Below are 18,909 nucleotides of genomic sequence, written 5' to 3'. Positions count from 1 at the left end.
TCCCATCTACCTGGAATACACTTACTCCAGATCTTTATTTGGCTCAATTTGTATACTCTTTCAGGTTCTGCTCAAATACAACCTCTTTAAAGAGGTGCGTCCTGAATGTTGTTCTAAATAAGCATCTACTCCTGTCATTTTCTATTCTCTCACCTTGTTTATTTTCTTTATAGTTTTTGTAATTCTCTGATACTGCTCATTTGATTCTTTACTTGCATATCACTTGTTTCCCTCTGTGGAATATAAGCTTTTATGCAAGGCTGGGATGACTTTGCTTTTGTTCATTGCCAAAGTGCCTGGAACATAGTAGGTGGTCAAATACTTGTCAAGTGTTTTTTTTTTTTTTTTAATTTTTTTTTAATTTTTTTTTTAATTTATTTATCTATGATAGTCACAGAGAGAGAAAGAGAGAGAGGCAGAGACATAGGCAGAGGGAGAAGCAGGCTCCATGCACTGGGAGCCCGACGTGGGATTCGATCCCGGGTCTCCAGGATCGCGCCCTGGGCCAAAGGCAGGCGCCAAACTGCTGCGCCACCCAGGGATCCCTCAAGTGTTGATTAAATGAATGACTCATTACCTTGTATTAATGGTTTAGTATATCATTAACTAGCTTAAGCTTCTCAGATCAAATGATCTTATAGTTTATCTACTTGGATTTCATATCAGGCCTGTGTGTAGGATTCTTCTATCAGCCTGCACTTGCCCTCATCTATTTCTTAAGACGTATTTCCTCTCCTTTTTGCTTGGTTTTATTCATTTGTCAACTGTTTTACCATTCTCCACTCCCACCCCCCTGCCAATTCTGGATCTGTTTCTTTTTTCAGAATTCAGAGCCTCATTGGAATATCCAGCCTCATATGGTGACTTTAAGCATTGCGGTCTTTATCTATTGCTTATTTTTCTCTGCAAAGATATGACTCTTATGCTGTCCCTCACTTCTTCCTCATCCAATTATTTTTTAAAAAAAGATTTTATTTATTTAGTCATGACAGACAGAGGCAGAGACACAGGCAGAGGGAGAAGCAGGCTGCCTGCAGGGAGCCCGATGAGAGACTCGATCCCAGGACACAGGGATCACGACCCGAGCCAAAGGCAGACACTCAGCCACTGAGCCACCCAGGCACTCCCCTCATCCAATTATATACAAGAATCTTTTGTCTTTCGTAGGTGTTGAAATACTGTATTTAAATACTGTTTGAATTTTCAAAGAAACTTCAAAGATATTCTGTATTCTGTACTACATTTTATACAGATCTCTCCAACCTGCTCCCCTCTAGTTTCTCCCATAAATCTACTTTTGAAAGCTTTTCACAACTGATGAATTTTGTATGTCCAGCTGACGTTCAGTGACACTGGGATGACATTTCACATGAAAAAATAAGTAGATTGTTTTAATAATGCCTCCCCCCCCCCCATCAACATCCCCAATATCTCCAGGTTCTTATCTCTAGAACTTGTGAGCATTACCACAGAAAACAAAGACTTTGGAGATGTGACTACATTTAGGAATTTGAGATGTGGTTATCCTAGATTATCTCAGTGGGCCCTAATGTAATCACATGTTTCATTTTAATAGGGAGGTAGAGGGAGATTTGATATATAGAAGAGAAGTCAGTGTGACCGTGAAGCAGAGCTTGGAGTGATACAGCCACAAGCCAAGGAATGCCAACAGCCACCAGAAGCTGGATAAGGCAAGAAGTGGATTCCTCTCTAGCACTTCCAGAGGGGACATAGCCCTGCCTGGGTCTTGATTTTGGCCTAGTGATACTGATTTTGGCCTTCAGTATTATGAAAGAATGTGAATTTCTGTTGTTTTCGGCCGCTAAGTTGCTGATAATTTGCTACGGCAGCTGCAGTAAACTAATACAGATTTGATACCTAGAAAAGGAGTCCTGCTGATAAGCATACTTAAAAATATAAAACTATAATATAGAAATGGACAATAGGTAGAGGCTGGAAAAATTTTGAAGAGTAAGATAATAAAAAGCTTAAATTGTTTTAGACTTGGTAGAAGTATGACATTAAAGTCAACTGGGGGGCAGCCCCGGTGGCTCAGCGGTTTAGTGCCGCCTTTGGCCTGGGATGTGATCCTGGAAACCTGGGATCAAGTCCCGCATCGGGCTCCCTGCATGGAGCCTGCTTCTCCCTCCCCCCCTCCCCCCCCCATGTGTGTGTCTCTTATGAATAAATAAAATCTTTTAAAAATATAAATAAAAAAATAAAGTCAACTGGTTAGGGCTCAGAAAGAACTAAGCACAATGCTGAAAGCCTATATCATCTTAGAGAATGCATATATTGTAAACAGATTGTTAGTTAAAAATTTGAATTTTAAAGGTATTGTTGGTAAAGGTTTAGAAGGAAATGAGGCACATATTTTTAGAAACTGGAGGAAAGAGGGTATTTATTATATAGTGGGAAAAGACATAAGAATGGTTATAAATCATAAAACAATGGAATATCTTTACATTGCTGGAAAAAAATAAGGTCAGTCTAGAATTCTGGATCCAATAAATGTTTCTGTGAAAATTGAAGAAATATTTCAAGCAAACAAAAGCTGGAATATTCATTGTCATCAAATCTATACTGCAAGAAATATTAAATGATGATTTTTAGTCTGAAAGAAAATGATACCATTTGAAAACTTGGATCTACACAAAGGAATAAAAAGGGCCTGAATTGGAAAATTTGTGGCTAAATATAAAGGTCATTGTTTTTCTTTTAGAAAAAAATTTTTTTGAAGATAACTGACTGCTTAAGGCAAAACTAATAACAATGCATTGATGAATTTATATAATTTATAGAAGTACATAGATGATATAAAGGATGAGATGACGAAATGAAAATATACTATTATAAGAATATGAGAAGTGGTACGATATCATTTGAAAGTAGATTCTGACAATGTAAAGAGAAGTATTGTAAATTCTATTGTAACCAAAAATGAAACAAATGTATATATAATAGCCAAAAGAAAAAGGTAAAATGCTATACAAATAGCCAATCCCAAAAGAACCCTGAAAAAGAGGGAAATGGGACTAATAGAAAGCAGCATGATGGTAGATTTAAACCCTGTCATATTAAGTACTAAATTAAGTGTAAATGGCTTAAATACTCTAGTTAATATTCAGCAATTGTCAGACTGAATTAAAAAATGCACGAGTGATAAGCTTTATATATAAATATAGGATAATTAAAAGCGAAAGGATGAAAAAAATATTCCATTATAAACAGTAATTTTAAGAAAGTTGAAGTTGCTATATTACTATCCAAGTAGTCATCAGAATAAATATGACCAGAGATAAAGAGAGAAAGCTTATAAGGATAAAAACATCTTTTTATGTCCAGGATGAGCCAAAAGTTAAAATGTATATATGATCAATAGCAATATTTTAGAAATAGATTAAAGGGAAAATTGACAATAAAACAGAAATATAGATTAATCTGCCATCAAGGGAAAAACTTTTAAAATCCATCTCTCAGCAACTGATAGAACAACTAGACACACGCAAAAATAAAGATAGAGATGACCTGAATAACGCTATCAAGTTTGACCATATTTGTAGAACACTATGTACAACAACTGCAAGGATACACATTCCTTTTAAGTGCACAGGAAACAGACATTAAGACCACATGCTAGGCCACAAAACAACTCTTAATAAATTTAATCAGTTTGGAGTCACGACAACATATTTTCTGACCATACTAGAATTAAAATAGAAATAAAAAATAATATATCTGAAAAATCATCAAATATTTGAAAATTGAATATTACACTTTTTTAACTTATGTCACAGAAAAAAATCACAGAAGGAGCAAGAAAATACTAAGTAAAAATACATGTCAAAATATGTAAAATATATTAAAGCAGTGCTTAGAAATATATTTATAAGTTTAAATCTTTGTGTGAGGAAAGAAGAAAATCTAAAATTAGTATTCTGTTTTCACCTTAAAAAGAAATAGCAGATTAAGGCAAAGATTAGTGAAGAAAATAAATAAATTGAAATCAACCAAGTAGACAACAGACATTAATGAAATAAAAACATATTAGAAATGATCAATGAAATTTACAAACCTCTAGCTATACTGATCAAGAAAAAAAACCCAAATTACCAATATCAGAAATGGAAGTAGTTTTATTAATACAGATCCTATAGACATTAAGAGAATAGTAAAGAAATACAAAAGATTTTATACCATAATATTTGGCCACTTGGATCAGGAGTTGGCAGAGTTTTCCTGTGAAGAGCCAGACAATAAATATTTTAAGCATTATTGGCCATGCGGTCTTTTCAAATACTCAGCTCTGACACTATAGCATGAAAATAGCCATGGACATGTGTAAATGAATGAGTTTAAACAAAACTTTATTTATAAAAATTACACAACCATGGACGTGGATGAACGTGAAAAAGATCATGCTGAACACAAAAAGCAAGAAATAAAAGAATACATAGGCGGTTGGTTTCATTTATCTGAAATCCTAGAAAAGGCAAAAGAATTCTGTAGTGATAAAACAGATCAGTGTTTGAAGCCATGATGGGTGTTGGTGATGAATTATGAATGGTGTGAGGCAACTTTTTTCATATAATGGAAAAACTATATTTGCATTTTGGTGGTAGTTTCATGGGCATTATGTATCTGTCAAAGTTCCTCAAACTGTACACTTAAAATGAGAGTGTTGTATTGAATATTAAAGTAAGCCTCAATAGACTTGATTAAAAAACAAAACAGAAGATTGGAGAATCCAAACAGAAACAAAACAGAAAATGGGAAGGTGGAGAATGAAAACAACAAAAAAGAACTTTTAAGTGGAGGAATGGTAAGTGAGAGAATACCTGTTCGATAACCTTGACCCCCCCCACCCCCAGTACATTTGATGAGTGAGAGAAAGTGATTAGGTGTAAGAGGAAGTTGAAAAGAATGTGAACAGCTGTTGTATAGTATAGCAGATGCCAGGAAACACAAAATGAGGGAATTCATTGCAAACTGAAACCAGAGAGCAAGAATATTGAATGTCAGGTATTCCCATTTCCTTTAGTTTCTTTAGGCATGATTTGAAGCCTAGAGAAAGCAGCAGGTAGTCATTACTAAGGCTTAGGGATGGCAGAGCACATATGGCTAGTTAAGTACACACTGTACTTGTTAAGTAACACTTAAAACACAGTTAAGTGTTAGGAAAAGCAATGTAGGTAGGGCTATGTAGTTGAAGAGGTAGGAGTGGTAAACCTTGGTTAGTAAAGAAGAGGTTGAACATGTATGAAAGATAGGAAAGGTGAAAGGTGAGAATGATCTGGACTAAGAAAGGTTACTTTCTATGATTAGTTCATACATTATGCAACATGAGCATTCCAAAGTAGTGTTGAATGGCAGGCAGCTAAGGCTGAAAATATAAAACACTTCTACCAGGCACAGACTCAGAAAAAGCCCCTCTCCTTTCTGTAAGGAATAATCTCAGTGGACATCAAACTTACCAACTTGTAGCTTTGACAGTAAAGTATTTCACATCCTCATTCATTAATGTATGGCTCTCAATGACATATTTTTTTCAAGAGTTACTTGATGCCCCAAGCCTCAGTGTGTCGTGGGCATGCAGGGCATGTTCTACATTATAACTCCTAAAGGCAGAAGACAGGTTCACTGTAGACAAAAATGGACTAAAATTTCTTTAGCCTCCTAGGATCTTGATAGGGCTGACATGATGGATCATTTCTACTGAAGAAAAAGAGGACCGAGATTTCGACTCATCAATAAAGTATCTGACTCCTCAAGAAATGACTGGAGATTAAAGTGAATCTTAAATTAATTTGAAAAATGCACACAAAGATTATTACCTGCACCAATTAGTTCTGTCAGACCTGTAAGTACCTATGTAGAAACAACAGCTTATAATTAATAGGGGGAAAAAAACCCCACTACTTTTCCTGGTTAGGAGCATAGGAAAGGCAAGTTTGAAACAAAAGTCTTGTTGGGACATTTGACAGGACATCAGCTGTCAAAATCGTGACTATAATTTTTTAATAGCTTTTGAAATTGGTTTTGAAGACTTCTCTCTTACCCTGACCTCTTCCTTTTCAATTCTTAAAATACTAATGTTTATCAGTTTCTGAGTTGCTTCTATATGTCTTGACCTCCATCAAGCTTGCAAAATAATAGAGAATGGAACTTTTATGTCTTTCATAATGCCTCGCTCCATGCTATGCACATGATATATGCTCAATTAATACAGTCACACCTGGAATCCAAGATCTTTCAATGGTGGAGAGGACGAGAGCTGTAGGGCAGAATTTCCAGTATCAGAGCTGAGTTAAGAACAGCAATGGCATATCAAGGGGGAGTCTTTCACAGTGGCTGATGCAAGCACAGGAAGAAGGAAGGGCTCTTTCTCTTCTTCCAAACCTAAGTAACCACTTGTTAGGCCCAGAGGAGCCCTTTGTTGCCAAAAAAAACCCAAAAATAAACACAAAGCCTTAAACAGGTTAATATTTTTTCCCTTATGTGAATATACAAGGTTAAAAAACTTTAACCTTTCTCATCAGGAGAGAATTGACAAGGTTTGACAGTAGCACATGCTTCTCAGATGTATTCTGTCCTCCTTCATCTGTGGACCTCCAGAACCTGGAATGCCGCCATCTAGTACAATGACTACTCCTGGGATGCAGTGGTGAAGTGAGGAAATGGAAATTCTTCCCAGATGTGGTGTCCTACCGGATGTGTCATCTGCCTCCCTCTGAGTTACTCCTCTATACATTTGGATCTCATAATTTCAATGCATGTTAAATAAATTTCCAGTCTACACACAGGTATATATGAGCAGGAAATGCCCCAAAGGGGGAGCCTGAGCGGCTCAGTTGGTTAAGCGTTCGACTCTTGGTTTCAGCTCAGGTCATGATCTCAGTGTTGTAGGATCAATCCCTGAGTTGGGCTCCACTCTCAGCAGGAAGTCTGCTGGAGATTCTCTCCTTCTTCTCCCTCTGCCCCTCCCCCCCACTCGAGCATACTCTTTCTCAAATAAATAAATCTTAAAAAAGAAAAAAAGGAAGTGCCTTAAAGGCACTGCTAAATAAGAAAAATCCTTTGCTAATGGGTACCTCCATATTTGGGGTATATTTTCATTTTAACTATGTATATCCACAGAATAGATTACCTCTGTGTAGAAAACCGCAACATAGTCTCAGAGGGTCCTACACCTTAAAATAATTTGGAAAAGCAGTGAGTGAATGGTGACCCTCTTTCCACCTCTACTTGCATTGTGATCTCAGGCAAATTATTCAAGTTCTCCAGACCCATCTCTAAAATGTGATCATGACAGTGGTGCCTGCCTCATTAGACTGTCATGAGGATTCACTGAAATATTGCACTTGAAGAGCATATAGAGACAGTCCACTAAGTACTAGCTATTATTATTGTTAGTGAAAAAAATTCAACAGATACAGCTATTGGGATAGTAGGAACTTTGTAGGTTTCACAAACTTCGTAACTTTCTCATATTCAAGTCAGTTGTAGGACCTTGAAAGAACCACAGGCCTCTTATTTGGAAGAACGCAACACACATCACCTTGAACAAAATAAATTATAGCCATATTCTCAAGTAAATGGAATTGTTAAAACATTTTTGAAAATATGTATAATTTTACTGCTACATCTTTTATCATTTTGAACACTTTGTTTAGGTCTGAAACATTTTTCAAATAATTGCCTGTATGTATTGTTTTTGTTTTTTTTTTTAAGATTATTTATTCATGAGAGACACCGGCAGAGAGAGAAGTAAGCTCCATGCAGGGAGCCCAATATGGGACTCGATCCCAGGACCCCGGGATCACAACCTGAGCTGAAGGCAGATGCCCAACGGCTGTGCCACCCAGACATCCCTATGGGTTGAGTTCTTAATGCCCAGCAGATATTATCCTAAGAGTATTACATGCCTTAACTTATTTAATCTTCATGATAACCACAAGGTAGCTACCTTCATTGCCCCATTTTACAGGTGAGAAAAACCAAGGCATAGAGAGAGCCTAAGCAACTTCCCAAGATGGCATAGCTAGTAAGGAAAGGGCTCATGTAACATCCCAACATGACATGACTTACAATGAGTAGAGCTTGAGTAATTACCCAAGATGGCACACCTAGTAAGGACAGAACTAAAGTTCCTTGACAAAGATGTCAAATTTAGGAAGGGGTAGAGCTAAAGGAATTTGTCCAATATGGTGCAACTGATAACTAGCAGACCTCAGGTAACTTCCCAAGATGGCATAGCTAGTAAGTGGTAGGACTCAAATAAGTTGCCCTAATTGGCATAGCTAGTAAGGGCCAGTGATTAAGTACCTTCCCCAGGTCACATAGCCTCTGAGGGTTGGAGAATGCAGGTGATCTAGCACCATGCTTTCACTGTTTCTACTGTAGCACTTGCCAGGCTCAATTGGTTCTAGGCTCTATGCAGTGACTCCTGACAGATAAAATAGCCTGCTTCACTTTATGTTTGTTTTCTCCCTCACTTCTTCAAAGTGGGACCTAAAACGGTCTTTTTTTTTTTCTTCTTGCATTTGAGAGGCAAGGAAAGGGGCATTGAAAAACCTGCCTCCACTGCACCACCAGTCTAGAATTAAGGAGCCCTAAGGCTAGAATGTTGGCTTCTAAGAGAAGTGGAAAGGCTGCTAAGACCTGAGGCTGAAGAGAGGGAAGAACTGGGTGTAGAATTAGCAGAAGGTGAGTGAGCCACTTGGCTTGGATATAAAATTTAAAGTTCACCAAAATAATAATCAAGAGTGAATCATATTTTGATAAAATATTTTTGAAAATTAAAAAAGGCAAAACACAAAAAAGCCCATGAAGAAGAAAATATCAAACTTTTAAATAAAGATGGAATCCAACAAAGCCGATATTAGGTGAAGCAATTGAGGCCAAGTCTTACAGGATATTAATTAGAAATACACATTAAAATATTCTTTACCTTGATTACTGTGCTTTGGGGAACCCCTGAAATTTTATGCCTGAGCTGAGTACCTCACTCACCTCCTCCTAATTCTGATTTGGGGAAAAAGAGAGGGGCTGAGAAGCCAATTGGAGCCTAAGGAATGATCCAGGGGCCTCACACAAAAAGAGGACATGAAGCCTAAGAACATCCCATACCAGGTTCCTTTTCACATGTTATTTACTCCTGAGAGCTACCCTCCTGGCAGCTGTTAGCATTGTCATTTATATAATCAAGCTGAGTGTGAAGAATAGAAAGTGACCCAGCCCGTTTCAAGATCTACCTGCCTCTAGAGCCTGGCTATTCCCACTACTGGCCAGTATGTGCCTCATAACAAAATTCTTGATATTTTTTTTCATCTTTTGGGTCATAAGCTCTACCACATGAAGACAGAAATCATAATGAGAAATTTCACTGACTTGACTCCTCTTGTAGCTGCCGGAAGTTTTAAACCATAACTTTCCTCTCCTGGTACTATTGAAAAAAATTATAGTTCCTCCTGAGTTACTCATATATTACATCTAGTAAGAAGCTTCAGACACTAGAGTGTTGATGGAATGCACCCATTTCGTATTGGTGCACCATTTTCTGGGCCACAGCATATTTGGAACAGAAAGGATCAGTTAAGTGAATTCAGTGACAACTTACACTTGTGTTATAAATCTAGTCCATTATTTATGGTAATCCAGTTTGGGGTGCAGTGGAAAGAGAGTGGGCTTGGAGTCTGAAATGAAATAGACTGCTGATATGTTACTTTGAATCATTTATTGAAATCTCTCTGGGACTTCAGTTTCCTTTTGTATAAAGTAATAGGGTTTTTCCCCACCATGAAAATAAGGTTATATGACATCCTGCCTTCCTTAAAGTCGACATGACCCAGTGATGAAGAACTGACATTGTGATTTCTACTTGCACATCAGGAATCCAGGCTCAGTCAATACTTTTACCCATTGCTAAATGTAATTAAGGCATAGGGCTCCCTGATCTAAAAAAAAATAATAATAAACATATTAGTAAACAACTACACATAGATCTGGCTCCACTGGTTACTTCATTAGTGTCTGCTGTAGCCACTTTTGACATCTAGCTTGGGCTCCAGTCCATAAATAGCTATTACAAATGCATTAGTGTCATCTTGTTTGTACAAGTTCTGTTGTGAACAACAACCATTTATGATCTAAAAAATCACCTTTTGACTTCCATAAATGGCCATTCTATTAATTCATTGAATAAGCATAGTCTTTCAGGCAGAAGTTAATCAAGTATGTTTTGTGTCTCATTGGATTTTGGGCATAACTCCACTGTATTTAATTTTTGTATATTCAATGGCAGGTGCAATGCCTGGATTGTAATAGGTTCCTCAGGAGACGATGGTTGATCCTTGGTGGAAATCATAAACAAATTTTTGTTTGTTTCATCCTTGTATAAATAAACACTCTTAACACTAGGCTCTCCAGACCCTGCTCTACCCCTTAGCAAATGACCCAGGAATCATAGCATCAGATCAAAAAGTAAAGATTAGAGACTAAGAAGACCCTAGTGATTGATATGGTCAAGCTTTTCACTTACTGAAATTAATTTAGATTAAAGGCTAATTCCTGCCATTTAGCTTTATTTTCTAATATTTAGGCATGATACTTTAGAAACACCTTTGAAGGAATTCATTCATTCAACAAATATATTTAGGTATTGTTTTGGGTGCTGATGACTCAAAGATGTCAAAGATACTGTCTCTGTCTTTAAGGATATCACAGACCAATGGATAGCACAGGCATGTAAGCAGATAGTTAAATGCAGTGTAAATACAATAATAGAAACATGTCCAAGGAAGAATATAGGCATAAATAGGAAGTGATTTGCTCTCATTTTGAGTCTAGGAACAATTAACAGTAAAGCTTGAAAACTGTCTAAGGGGAAGTAGGAGTTCTCCTGGTGGAAGAGGAGGAGAAAGACATTCCAGAACCAGAGAAAAGCATCTGCAGATATATAGAGGTCTAAAATAGCATGAAAACCTCCGGAAGTTATAAATAGCTTGGTGGTGTTGGAACAAAGGATTCTTGGAAAGGGTGGATGAGAATTAAGAGAATTAAGTCAGGGACCAGGTTATAGGGAACACTTTGTACCTGCTGAGTTTTGACTTGATTTTATCTCAACAGTCCTGAGATACAGGGTACTACTTGGCTCATGTTTTCTCATTAGCACGAGATAACTTGAGTGGCTCATCCAGAATGATTAATCACCTTTTTCTTATGTGATTTTGGGTTGGCTTCTGCCTCTGAGAGTTTCAAACTTGGCTGTGAATTAGAGTACTCTGGTGGTAGCTTATTAAAAAAAAAAAACCAATTTCTTGGGATGCGTGCCTGGGTGGCTCAGTCAGTTCAGCTCATGATCTTAGGGTCCTGAGGTCCAGCCCTGCATTGGTCTCCTTGCTCAGCATGGAGTCTGCTTTAGATTCTCTCTCTCCCTCTGACCCTCCCCCTGCTCATATTCTCTCTCTCTCTCTCTCTCAAAGAAACAAAATCTTTTTTTAAAAAGCATATTTCTCCTTCTCCTCCATGCTATTCCTCAAATTAATATAATGAGTACAGCCCAACACTGATTCCTGAACCCATGTTTAGGGACTGTTGAAGTAGGAAGACATTGACAGGTATGCAACAGAAGTATAACATCAAGGTGAAATTTACTGTTTTGGGAAAGTCACAGGGGTTACCTTAGGGAGGATATTTGGGAAGAAAGGTAAAGGGCACAGGTGACCAATGACAGGGATTCTCCAAGTCATTGAAGTAATAGAGGTCAGATATAAAGAGGGTCTAAGGCAATTGGTGTTGGTTCACAACCTTGGCAGTCCCAGGTATAATCTGAAGCTGGTCCCTGTACATGGAGGGCAGGGAAAGACCAAAGAACCATCCAGATTGGTCCGTAGCTATTTTAATAAGCAAGGGAACTTATATATGAAGCTTGTCTTGGATGGCCACGGAATGAGTAGATCTCCATAACTGCTCTTCAGAATCTTAAAAAATTTATATAGAGGTCTTCATGGGGTTCAGTCCTGTATACAGCCCAGGTGGTCTCAATAACACATTACTCTCTCAAAGCTGGATCCCTGTGACAGCTCCCTATATGAGAATGGTGGGCAGAATGTACATTCCAAGGATGGGAGAGGAAGTGAGCATCTTCCAGTTGCCTAGGTTCAGCTTAAGGGTCCAGCAGGTGGCCACATCCTCTCAAGATTTCCTCCAGCAGTCTGGTATAAAGGAGGAAATAGAAATGACTCATCTGAGGACCTTAGAATCTATGGCACTGGGATTCCCTGGAACTGGATGAGGAGAGTGAGGGACACTAAGGAGTTAAGAATGACTCCGGATTTCTGGCTTGGAGTTTTTGGAAAAGGAAACTAAAGAATCTCAACAGATTCTGAGGAAAAAGCAAAGATAATTTGGGGCATGGTTTAAAGTTGAGATGCTTGTGGTATATTTAACATTAGATTTCTTACAGGCAGTTGGATATCCCAGGGTGGAACTCTGAAGAAAGGTCTGGCCTGAGATGGGTATTTGGGAGACATCTTTGTTTAGGCAGAAGTGGAAACTAAGACAATAGGTGAGATCACTCAGAATAGAAAGTGTAACTGAAGACTGAGAATTAAAGCCTTAAGCCAACAAGTTTTAAGAGGCGAGTTAAAGAAAAGAGTTAGTGAAGGACACAGAGCAACCAGAAAAATGGGAGGAAATCCAGAGGAGAATAACATGACAGAAGTTATAGCCACAGAAAAAATAATTTTAAGAAGAGGGTGTGGTCAGCACTTAAACATGTTAGAGACAAGTCAATGACATGACCACTGAGTTGAGCCAAGAGGAAGTTCTTAGTAACTTTGGTAACAGCAATTTCAGTTAAGCAAATAGGAAAAATTGGAACCAGTTTGCTGTGGGTTGAGAAATCAACTGGAGGTGAGGAAGGACAGATGAAGAGTGTTAATTTTTCAAGAAGCTTGCCTGAGAAGAAAAGGGGAAGGATAGAGTGGTAGCTAGGAGGAATCCACGGTTTAATACATTTATGTGTCTGGTTTTAAGATTGGAGAGAACTGTACATACTTGCTGAGAAGAGACTAGAATTTAAAAAATTGAAAAGGATAGTTGACACAGGTTGGAAGGCCACAGAATGGGCAGTGGGGTTTGCTCTAGTTTTTCTTATGCTTTGAGCTCCTTCCACCAAGTTGGGAAAGTAAGAGAGAGCATACCATAAAGGAAAGGAAAGGGGAAACATTGATTTCTCCCCTGCCTCCCTACCCATAATTCCCACCTTATTCTCTACAATGAGCCCATCCTCCTTGCAACATTTTGAAGATATGTACATTTATAGGCACAGAGATTTTTGTGGCAGGAAAATGTTATAAATGAAAAGTACAGGGGTGTCTGGGTGGCTCAGTCGGTTAAGCTTCTGCTTTGGGCTCAGGTCATGATCTCAGGGTCCTGGGATTAAGCCCTGGCTCAGGCTCCCTACTCGTTGAGGAGTCTGCTTCTCCCTCTCCCTCTGCTCTTCCCACTACTCATTCTCTCTCTCTCTCTCAAATAAATAAATAATCTTAAAAAAAGTATAGGGGTGATTAGTATAAATCTCTCATTCAAACCACACAGAGATGCATGGACTCGATCTTGAACATAGGGTAGAATTGAAGCTGTTGTTAACCCAGTTATATTAAAGTGCATCCTTAGGATTTCTGTGGTATTACAGAATTGGTGATTCTCAGTTCCCAAGACACTGTAGCTCTTATTGTGATCCTTGTGAGTATTAAATCAGGTACTTCAGAAGGAGGGCAGAGTCTATCCTCATACTGTCAGTTTATTAGTCAAGTAGGGCTGGAAGGATTAATATTTGGTTCAATTCTTCATCTTTCATTTTTCAAGTAAGAAACAGGTTACTATGGAAAAAAAAATGTGCTCTCTCTGCATGGAAGTTTTATTTTATGTGCCTGCAGAGCCTGATGAGGGCACCATGCATTTAGGGTTTTATAAATAATGAAATAACACCCTTCCTTAGTGTAAAATTATTCAGAAACACCTCCATTGGTATCACTTTGGAGGTTGTAAGGACAGTCACACAAAGCACAAAAAACATAAATAGTGCATAAAAATAGAAACAGTGCATCACAGGAAGTAAAAATGTAACCTCAAAGGTAGTAACAGGAAAAGAGGCAGTATTTGGACCCAACAGACCTAGATTGAGTTTATAACTGTGATATCGGCGGAGTCTCTTAGCTCTGTAAACCTCCCCTATTAAATGATGTGAACCCCTTCAGTTGGACAGGAATTTCAACAGAAACTATATTATGTTGGTTTTATAGCCAGCTCCTGGGCTCTCATCAGAAACACAGAGTGAAAGAAAAATCTATTTTTCTCAGAGCTCCAAAACTGCTAGAATTAAGTTGTCTGTCACCTTATACCCTAGAGATTAGTACAGAGACAGACTTCAAAAAAAAAAAAAAAAAAGTAACTTCTTACTGGCTATGAGAGTATGAGCCAGTGGGGCACCGAGGACTGAGCGTGAGTGGGGAAACAGTCTGACTGCACAAGGAACACCATGTTGGGTGAGAGTTTTCTCGCCTTCCAGCAGCTGTCTTTTTCTACAACCCTACTGACTGAAGAGGTGTACAGATTCCACAGACACAAGCCTGTATAGACCAGAAGATGAGCTTATACCTGAGAAATGGAATATTCAACTTTGAAGACCAACATATTGCATCAAGTAAACCAAAAAAGAAGTGGCCAGTGAGGAAAAGCTGAAACCCGGAGGGACCAAAGTAGGAGCTTCCTAATGCCATGCATTTTTTTCTTTAATATCTGCTATACTCCACTCATTTTATTCATTCCTAATCTTGCTTATCTGCAATTTCCTTCTTTAAAAAAAATTCATATTGCTGGACTTATCTATTTTTCTTTTCAAAGAACCAGGGTTTGCCTCTGTTGTTTTTTCTCTCTAATACTGTGATTTTGTCTTTTGCTCCTTATCCTTTCTTTTTATTCTTTTTTGGGTTTATTCTGTTCTTTTTCTAACTTCTTAAGTGTATGGTTGGCTCGTCATTTTAAATCCTTCTTCTATTGTGTAATGCTATGGTTTTCCCTCTAAGTGCCACTTTTGTTGGGCTGTTTAAGTTCTCATATGTAGGATCTTCATTATAACTCCATTCCACTGGAGGGTATTATGCTAAGTGAAATAAGTCAATTAGAGAAAGACAATTACATATGATCTCACACTAATGTGGAATTTAAAAAACAAAACAGAGGACCATAAAGGGAAGGGAGGAAAAAAATAAAACTAGAGGAAATCAGAGAGGGAGACAAACCATAAGAGACTCTTAATCATAGAAAACAGTTTCTGGAGGGGATGGCAGGGAGGCAGTGGTTGGTGTGGGGGTAAGTGGGTGATGGACACGTGATATAATGAGCATCGGGTAGAAGACTGATGAATCACTGACTTCTACCTCTGAAACCAATAATACATTGTATGTTAATTAATTGAATTTAAATAAAATATAATTCCACTCCAAGTACTTTCTTAATTCCATAAATGATTCTTCTTTGAAGTCTGTTTTTAAGTTTACAGTTATGAGGAATTTTATTCATCATTGTGTTACTGATTTTGAACTTAACTGCATAATTGACAGAGAAAGCAGTATGTGTGATATAGATAATCTGGAATATTGAGACTTGAATTGTAGCTAAGTATACAGTCGATCTTGTAAAAGCTCCATTTATTCTTGAAAAGAATGAGTATTCTCTACTGCAGTTAGATAAAGCTTGCTATTTGTATTATCTGTAGTAAATATTTTTTGATCTCCTTGAGCTCTTAATTGAGAAAAATGAATTTGTTAATTTTCCCAGAAGTTTCATCAGTTTTTGCTTGATATTTTCTTATATTCTGTTTAGAATACCACAACAAAATCTCAGGAGCATTGAAGAACGTAAAACCTGGGAGTAATTGATTTACATTCATTGGAGCTATCATTAAGTGGATTTGATTAACTTGAGTATCTTCACCCTCTCACTTTTCCAGCCTCTTAAGTCTGAGATTTGTTTAATGCCTTGTTACTTTTATGGTTCCATTAAAGTTACAGTGCCCAGGGCAAAGTTTTATTAAAAGAGGAAGGAGCTGCTTCCAGGAAATTTCAAGCCACTTGGAATGTTGATGGTGCCTGCTTGTCTGACGGCTTCCTTTCGAGGTTTACATTTCCATTAGCAGTGACTTGTCACTTAACCAGTGACTTCTGTCCACACACCTCACACAGTCTATAATAGTCAAAAAGAAGAGAAAGAGTCCGCCAGCCTATGATGAGTTGAATTTAATAAATTCTTCTAGTCATGATCTAATGATCCTTTTGTTTTTCCTGTTTCACCTTTTTTCTTGATCCCCTTGATAACCCCAAAGAGGTCACTGGGTCACTGGTACCTGTTTTAGCACTTAATTTTTTGGAAATGATTTTAGCTTTAAAGAATTGCAAAAGCAGTATAGCATTCCCATACACCTGTCACCCTTATATTAACAGCTTCCATAACCACAGGATATTGATCAAAACAAAGACATTAACCTTGTTACAACACTATTTACTAAAGTTAGTTAAATAAAGTAGAAAATTTCTCACCTTTTACCAGGTTTCCAATTAGTGTCTTTCATCTGTTCTAGGACCTAATGCAGGATCTCACATTACATGTCCTTGTCTTACGTTTATCTGACTCCCTAGTCTCCTCGATCTGTGACAGTACCCCATACCATGACCTTGATACTTTGCAAAAGTAGTGCTCAGTTATTTTGTAGGATGTCCCTCACTTTGGGTTTGTTTGATGTTTTCTCATGCTTATTCTGAAATCATGCATCAGTGGGAAGGATACCACAGAAGTGCTGTGGCTTTCCAAATGCAGCACACAATGTCAATATAGAGCTATTACTTAGATGGTAACCATGATCACTTGGCTAAGATGATGACTGCCAAGAAGCTCCACTGTAAATTTACTATTTTCCCTTTTAAATTATTACATATTTGGGGATAGACATTCTAAAACCATGCAAATATCCTATTTGGACTTGAACTTTTGCATCAGACTACCTAAGACCTACCTAGTCTTCAGTCGGTGTGGAACTCTAGCCCTTAGGTCACTGAAACTTCCACCTTCCTCAGAACAGAGGTCATCCAGAGTCTGCTTATAGATTTTTAATTTCCTTTTCACTTTGGCCCCACAGAATTGTTCTTTTTTTTTTTTTTTTTTTTAAATCAGAATTGTTCTTACTGTCTTACAGGCTCAGTTAATACACTTAAAAGAGTGCTTGTTACATTTTACCAGGCATTTCATTGTGCTTTGTAATGAAAGACTTTTTGCAGGTTAACTATGGTAACATGTTGCTGAAAATGATTGTTGCTTCCACCTGCCTGCATACCTTGACATCCGCATACCTCTCTATTCTGAAGGCCATCATTATGATGCCTATATTTTCTGAGTCCAAAGTAGACTCCTATTCTGAAGAAATAAAAAAGACTTTTCTTGATTTGTGATTTGTGTGTGTGTGTGTGTGAAAAGATCCACAATTGTGGAAAAATCAAACTATGTTTTGTTTAGTCAAACTTTCAATCATATATTTTTGGAAAGAATATAACTACATAAAATTGAGACAGAAAAATACCAGAAGCACAGAAAAATACCAGACAATGTTTTCTGCACCTATGACTCATTAATCATGTTGCTCAACTTCTCCCTTTCTGTTCAGGTCACATGATCTCTCACAAGACTGTTGCATCTGGATAACACTGAGCTCCGTTTTTCTGTATTTGATGATGATAATAATCATGCTATAAGGAAATAACTATTTCTAAACTATGGACAGGTATACAGGTATACCTAACAAAATAGAATAGTTCTTCTTAGCCTTTTTTTGAAAACTAAGTTCTATAATCTTGTATTGCTATTTTATTACATTGCCCACATCTGACTTCTATGCTGATACATTTTCACCAGCATGCTCCTTTCTATAGTTTTTTCCTTTTTTTTCCAACTGCTACCATCTGTCATTATAATTCATCTTCTACACTGAGTGGTTTTGCATGTGATGATTACCGGTTTCCTAGCCACTTGGACTTTTCAGTTCTCCCTGAAAGAGGAGGATCTCATGACTTAGATAACTGACTCATCTAAATTTCCTACTGAGATTAAAACCTGACATGGGAAGTCAATTAAGTGTTTTCTGTTGAGGCTGGGGTAGAAGCTGGAGCTAATGCGTGTGTGTGTGTGTGTGTGTGTGTGTGTGTGTGTGCGCGCGCACATGCATGTGTGCTTATTTGGAGAGGACAGGCTAAGTCCCATTGTTCAATAAAGCAAGGAACAGATGGCACTGTCAGTTCTAGGCACAGCACAATCACACACCATATGAGCATTCCCAAACTGTGCTGCATATGCAAACCCAAGCTGCCAGCAATCCCTCTGATATTTAAATCCCCAGAGCTCCAAGAGAGCATATTGCACCGCATTCCTTTGAACAATAAAAATTGCTTAGCTTTCTGCCTTCCCTCCACACTCCTCCTCACTCGCTGCTCCCTGGGGCAAGTTGGAGATGAGCTTCAAACTTAAGGTTTATGAAATGAAGTCTTTAGTCGTTTGTTCTGTAGGGCAAGGAGATAGTGACACATGGTGGTGCCGGAAATAAAGGAGTGAGACTCAGCCCAATAAATGTGAAAATTATGCATTCACTGAACGAGCATATGAAAATCTCCTCCCTTCATGGGTAAAAGTCTATGTGGAATAGATAATGATACTAAAAAAAAGAAGAAAAGAAAAAAGGTACAATCTCTGCCCTCAAACCAGCTCAAGCTGGTAATAAATCAGGGGAGATAAGATATACAATGTATCTGAAATACAGGTTGAAACTTAACATAAAGTGAGAGAGTTTAAATGAATGAT

General features: G+C 37.8%; 1 protein-coding gene across 5 annotated transcripts in view; it reads left to right on the top strand.

Annotated features, from left to right (window-relative positions):
- Positions 1–18,909, top strand: part of NHLRC3 (NHL repeat containing 3) — a 61,148-nt gene that overhangs the window by 20,177 nt on the left and 22,062 nt on the right. For 3 of the 5 annotated variants that reach the window (XM_049100821.1, XM_049100823.1, XM_025462408.3), the window contains one exon: positions 1,577–17,503. The exons of the other annotated variants lie outside the window; for them this stretch is intronic. In XM_049100821.1, the coding sequence (XP_048956778.1) occupies positions 1,577–1,643 (67 nt within the window). In that variant the 3' untranslated portion in view covers positions 1,644–17,503. Of the gene's footprint in view, positions 1–1,576; positions 17,504–18,909 lie in introns of those variants that run through there. 5 annotated transcript variants of the gene reach the window in all.

This window comes from Canis lupus, chromosome 25 (assembly GCF_003254725.2).
Source record: "Canis lupus dingo isolate Sandy chromosome 25, ASM325472v2, whole genome shotgun sequence".
NCBI classification, from domain to species: Eukaryota; Metazoa; Chordata; class Mammalia; order Carnivora; family Canidae; genus Canis; species Canis lupus.
The sequence above is the reverse complement of the archived record's forward strand: the minus strand, read 5'-3'. Positions and strand labels throughout refer to the sequence as shown.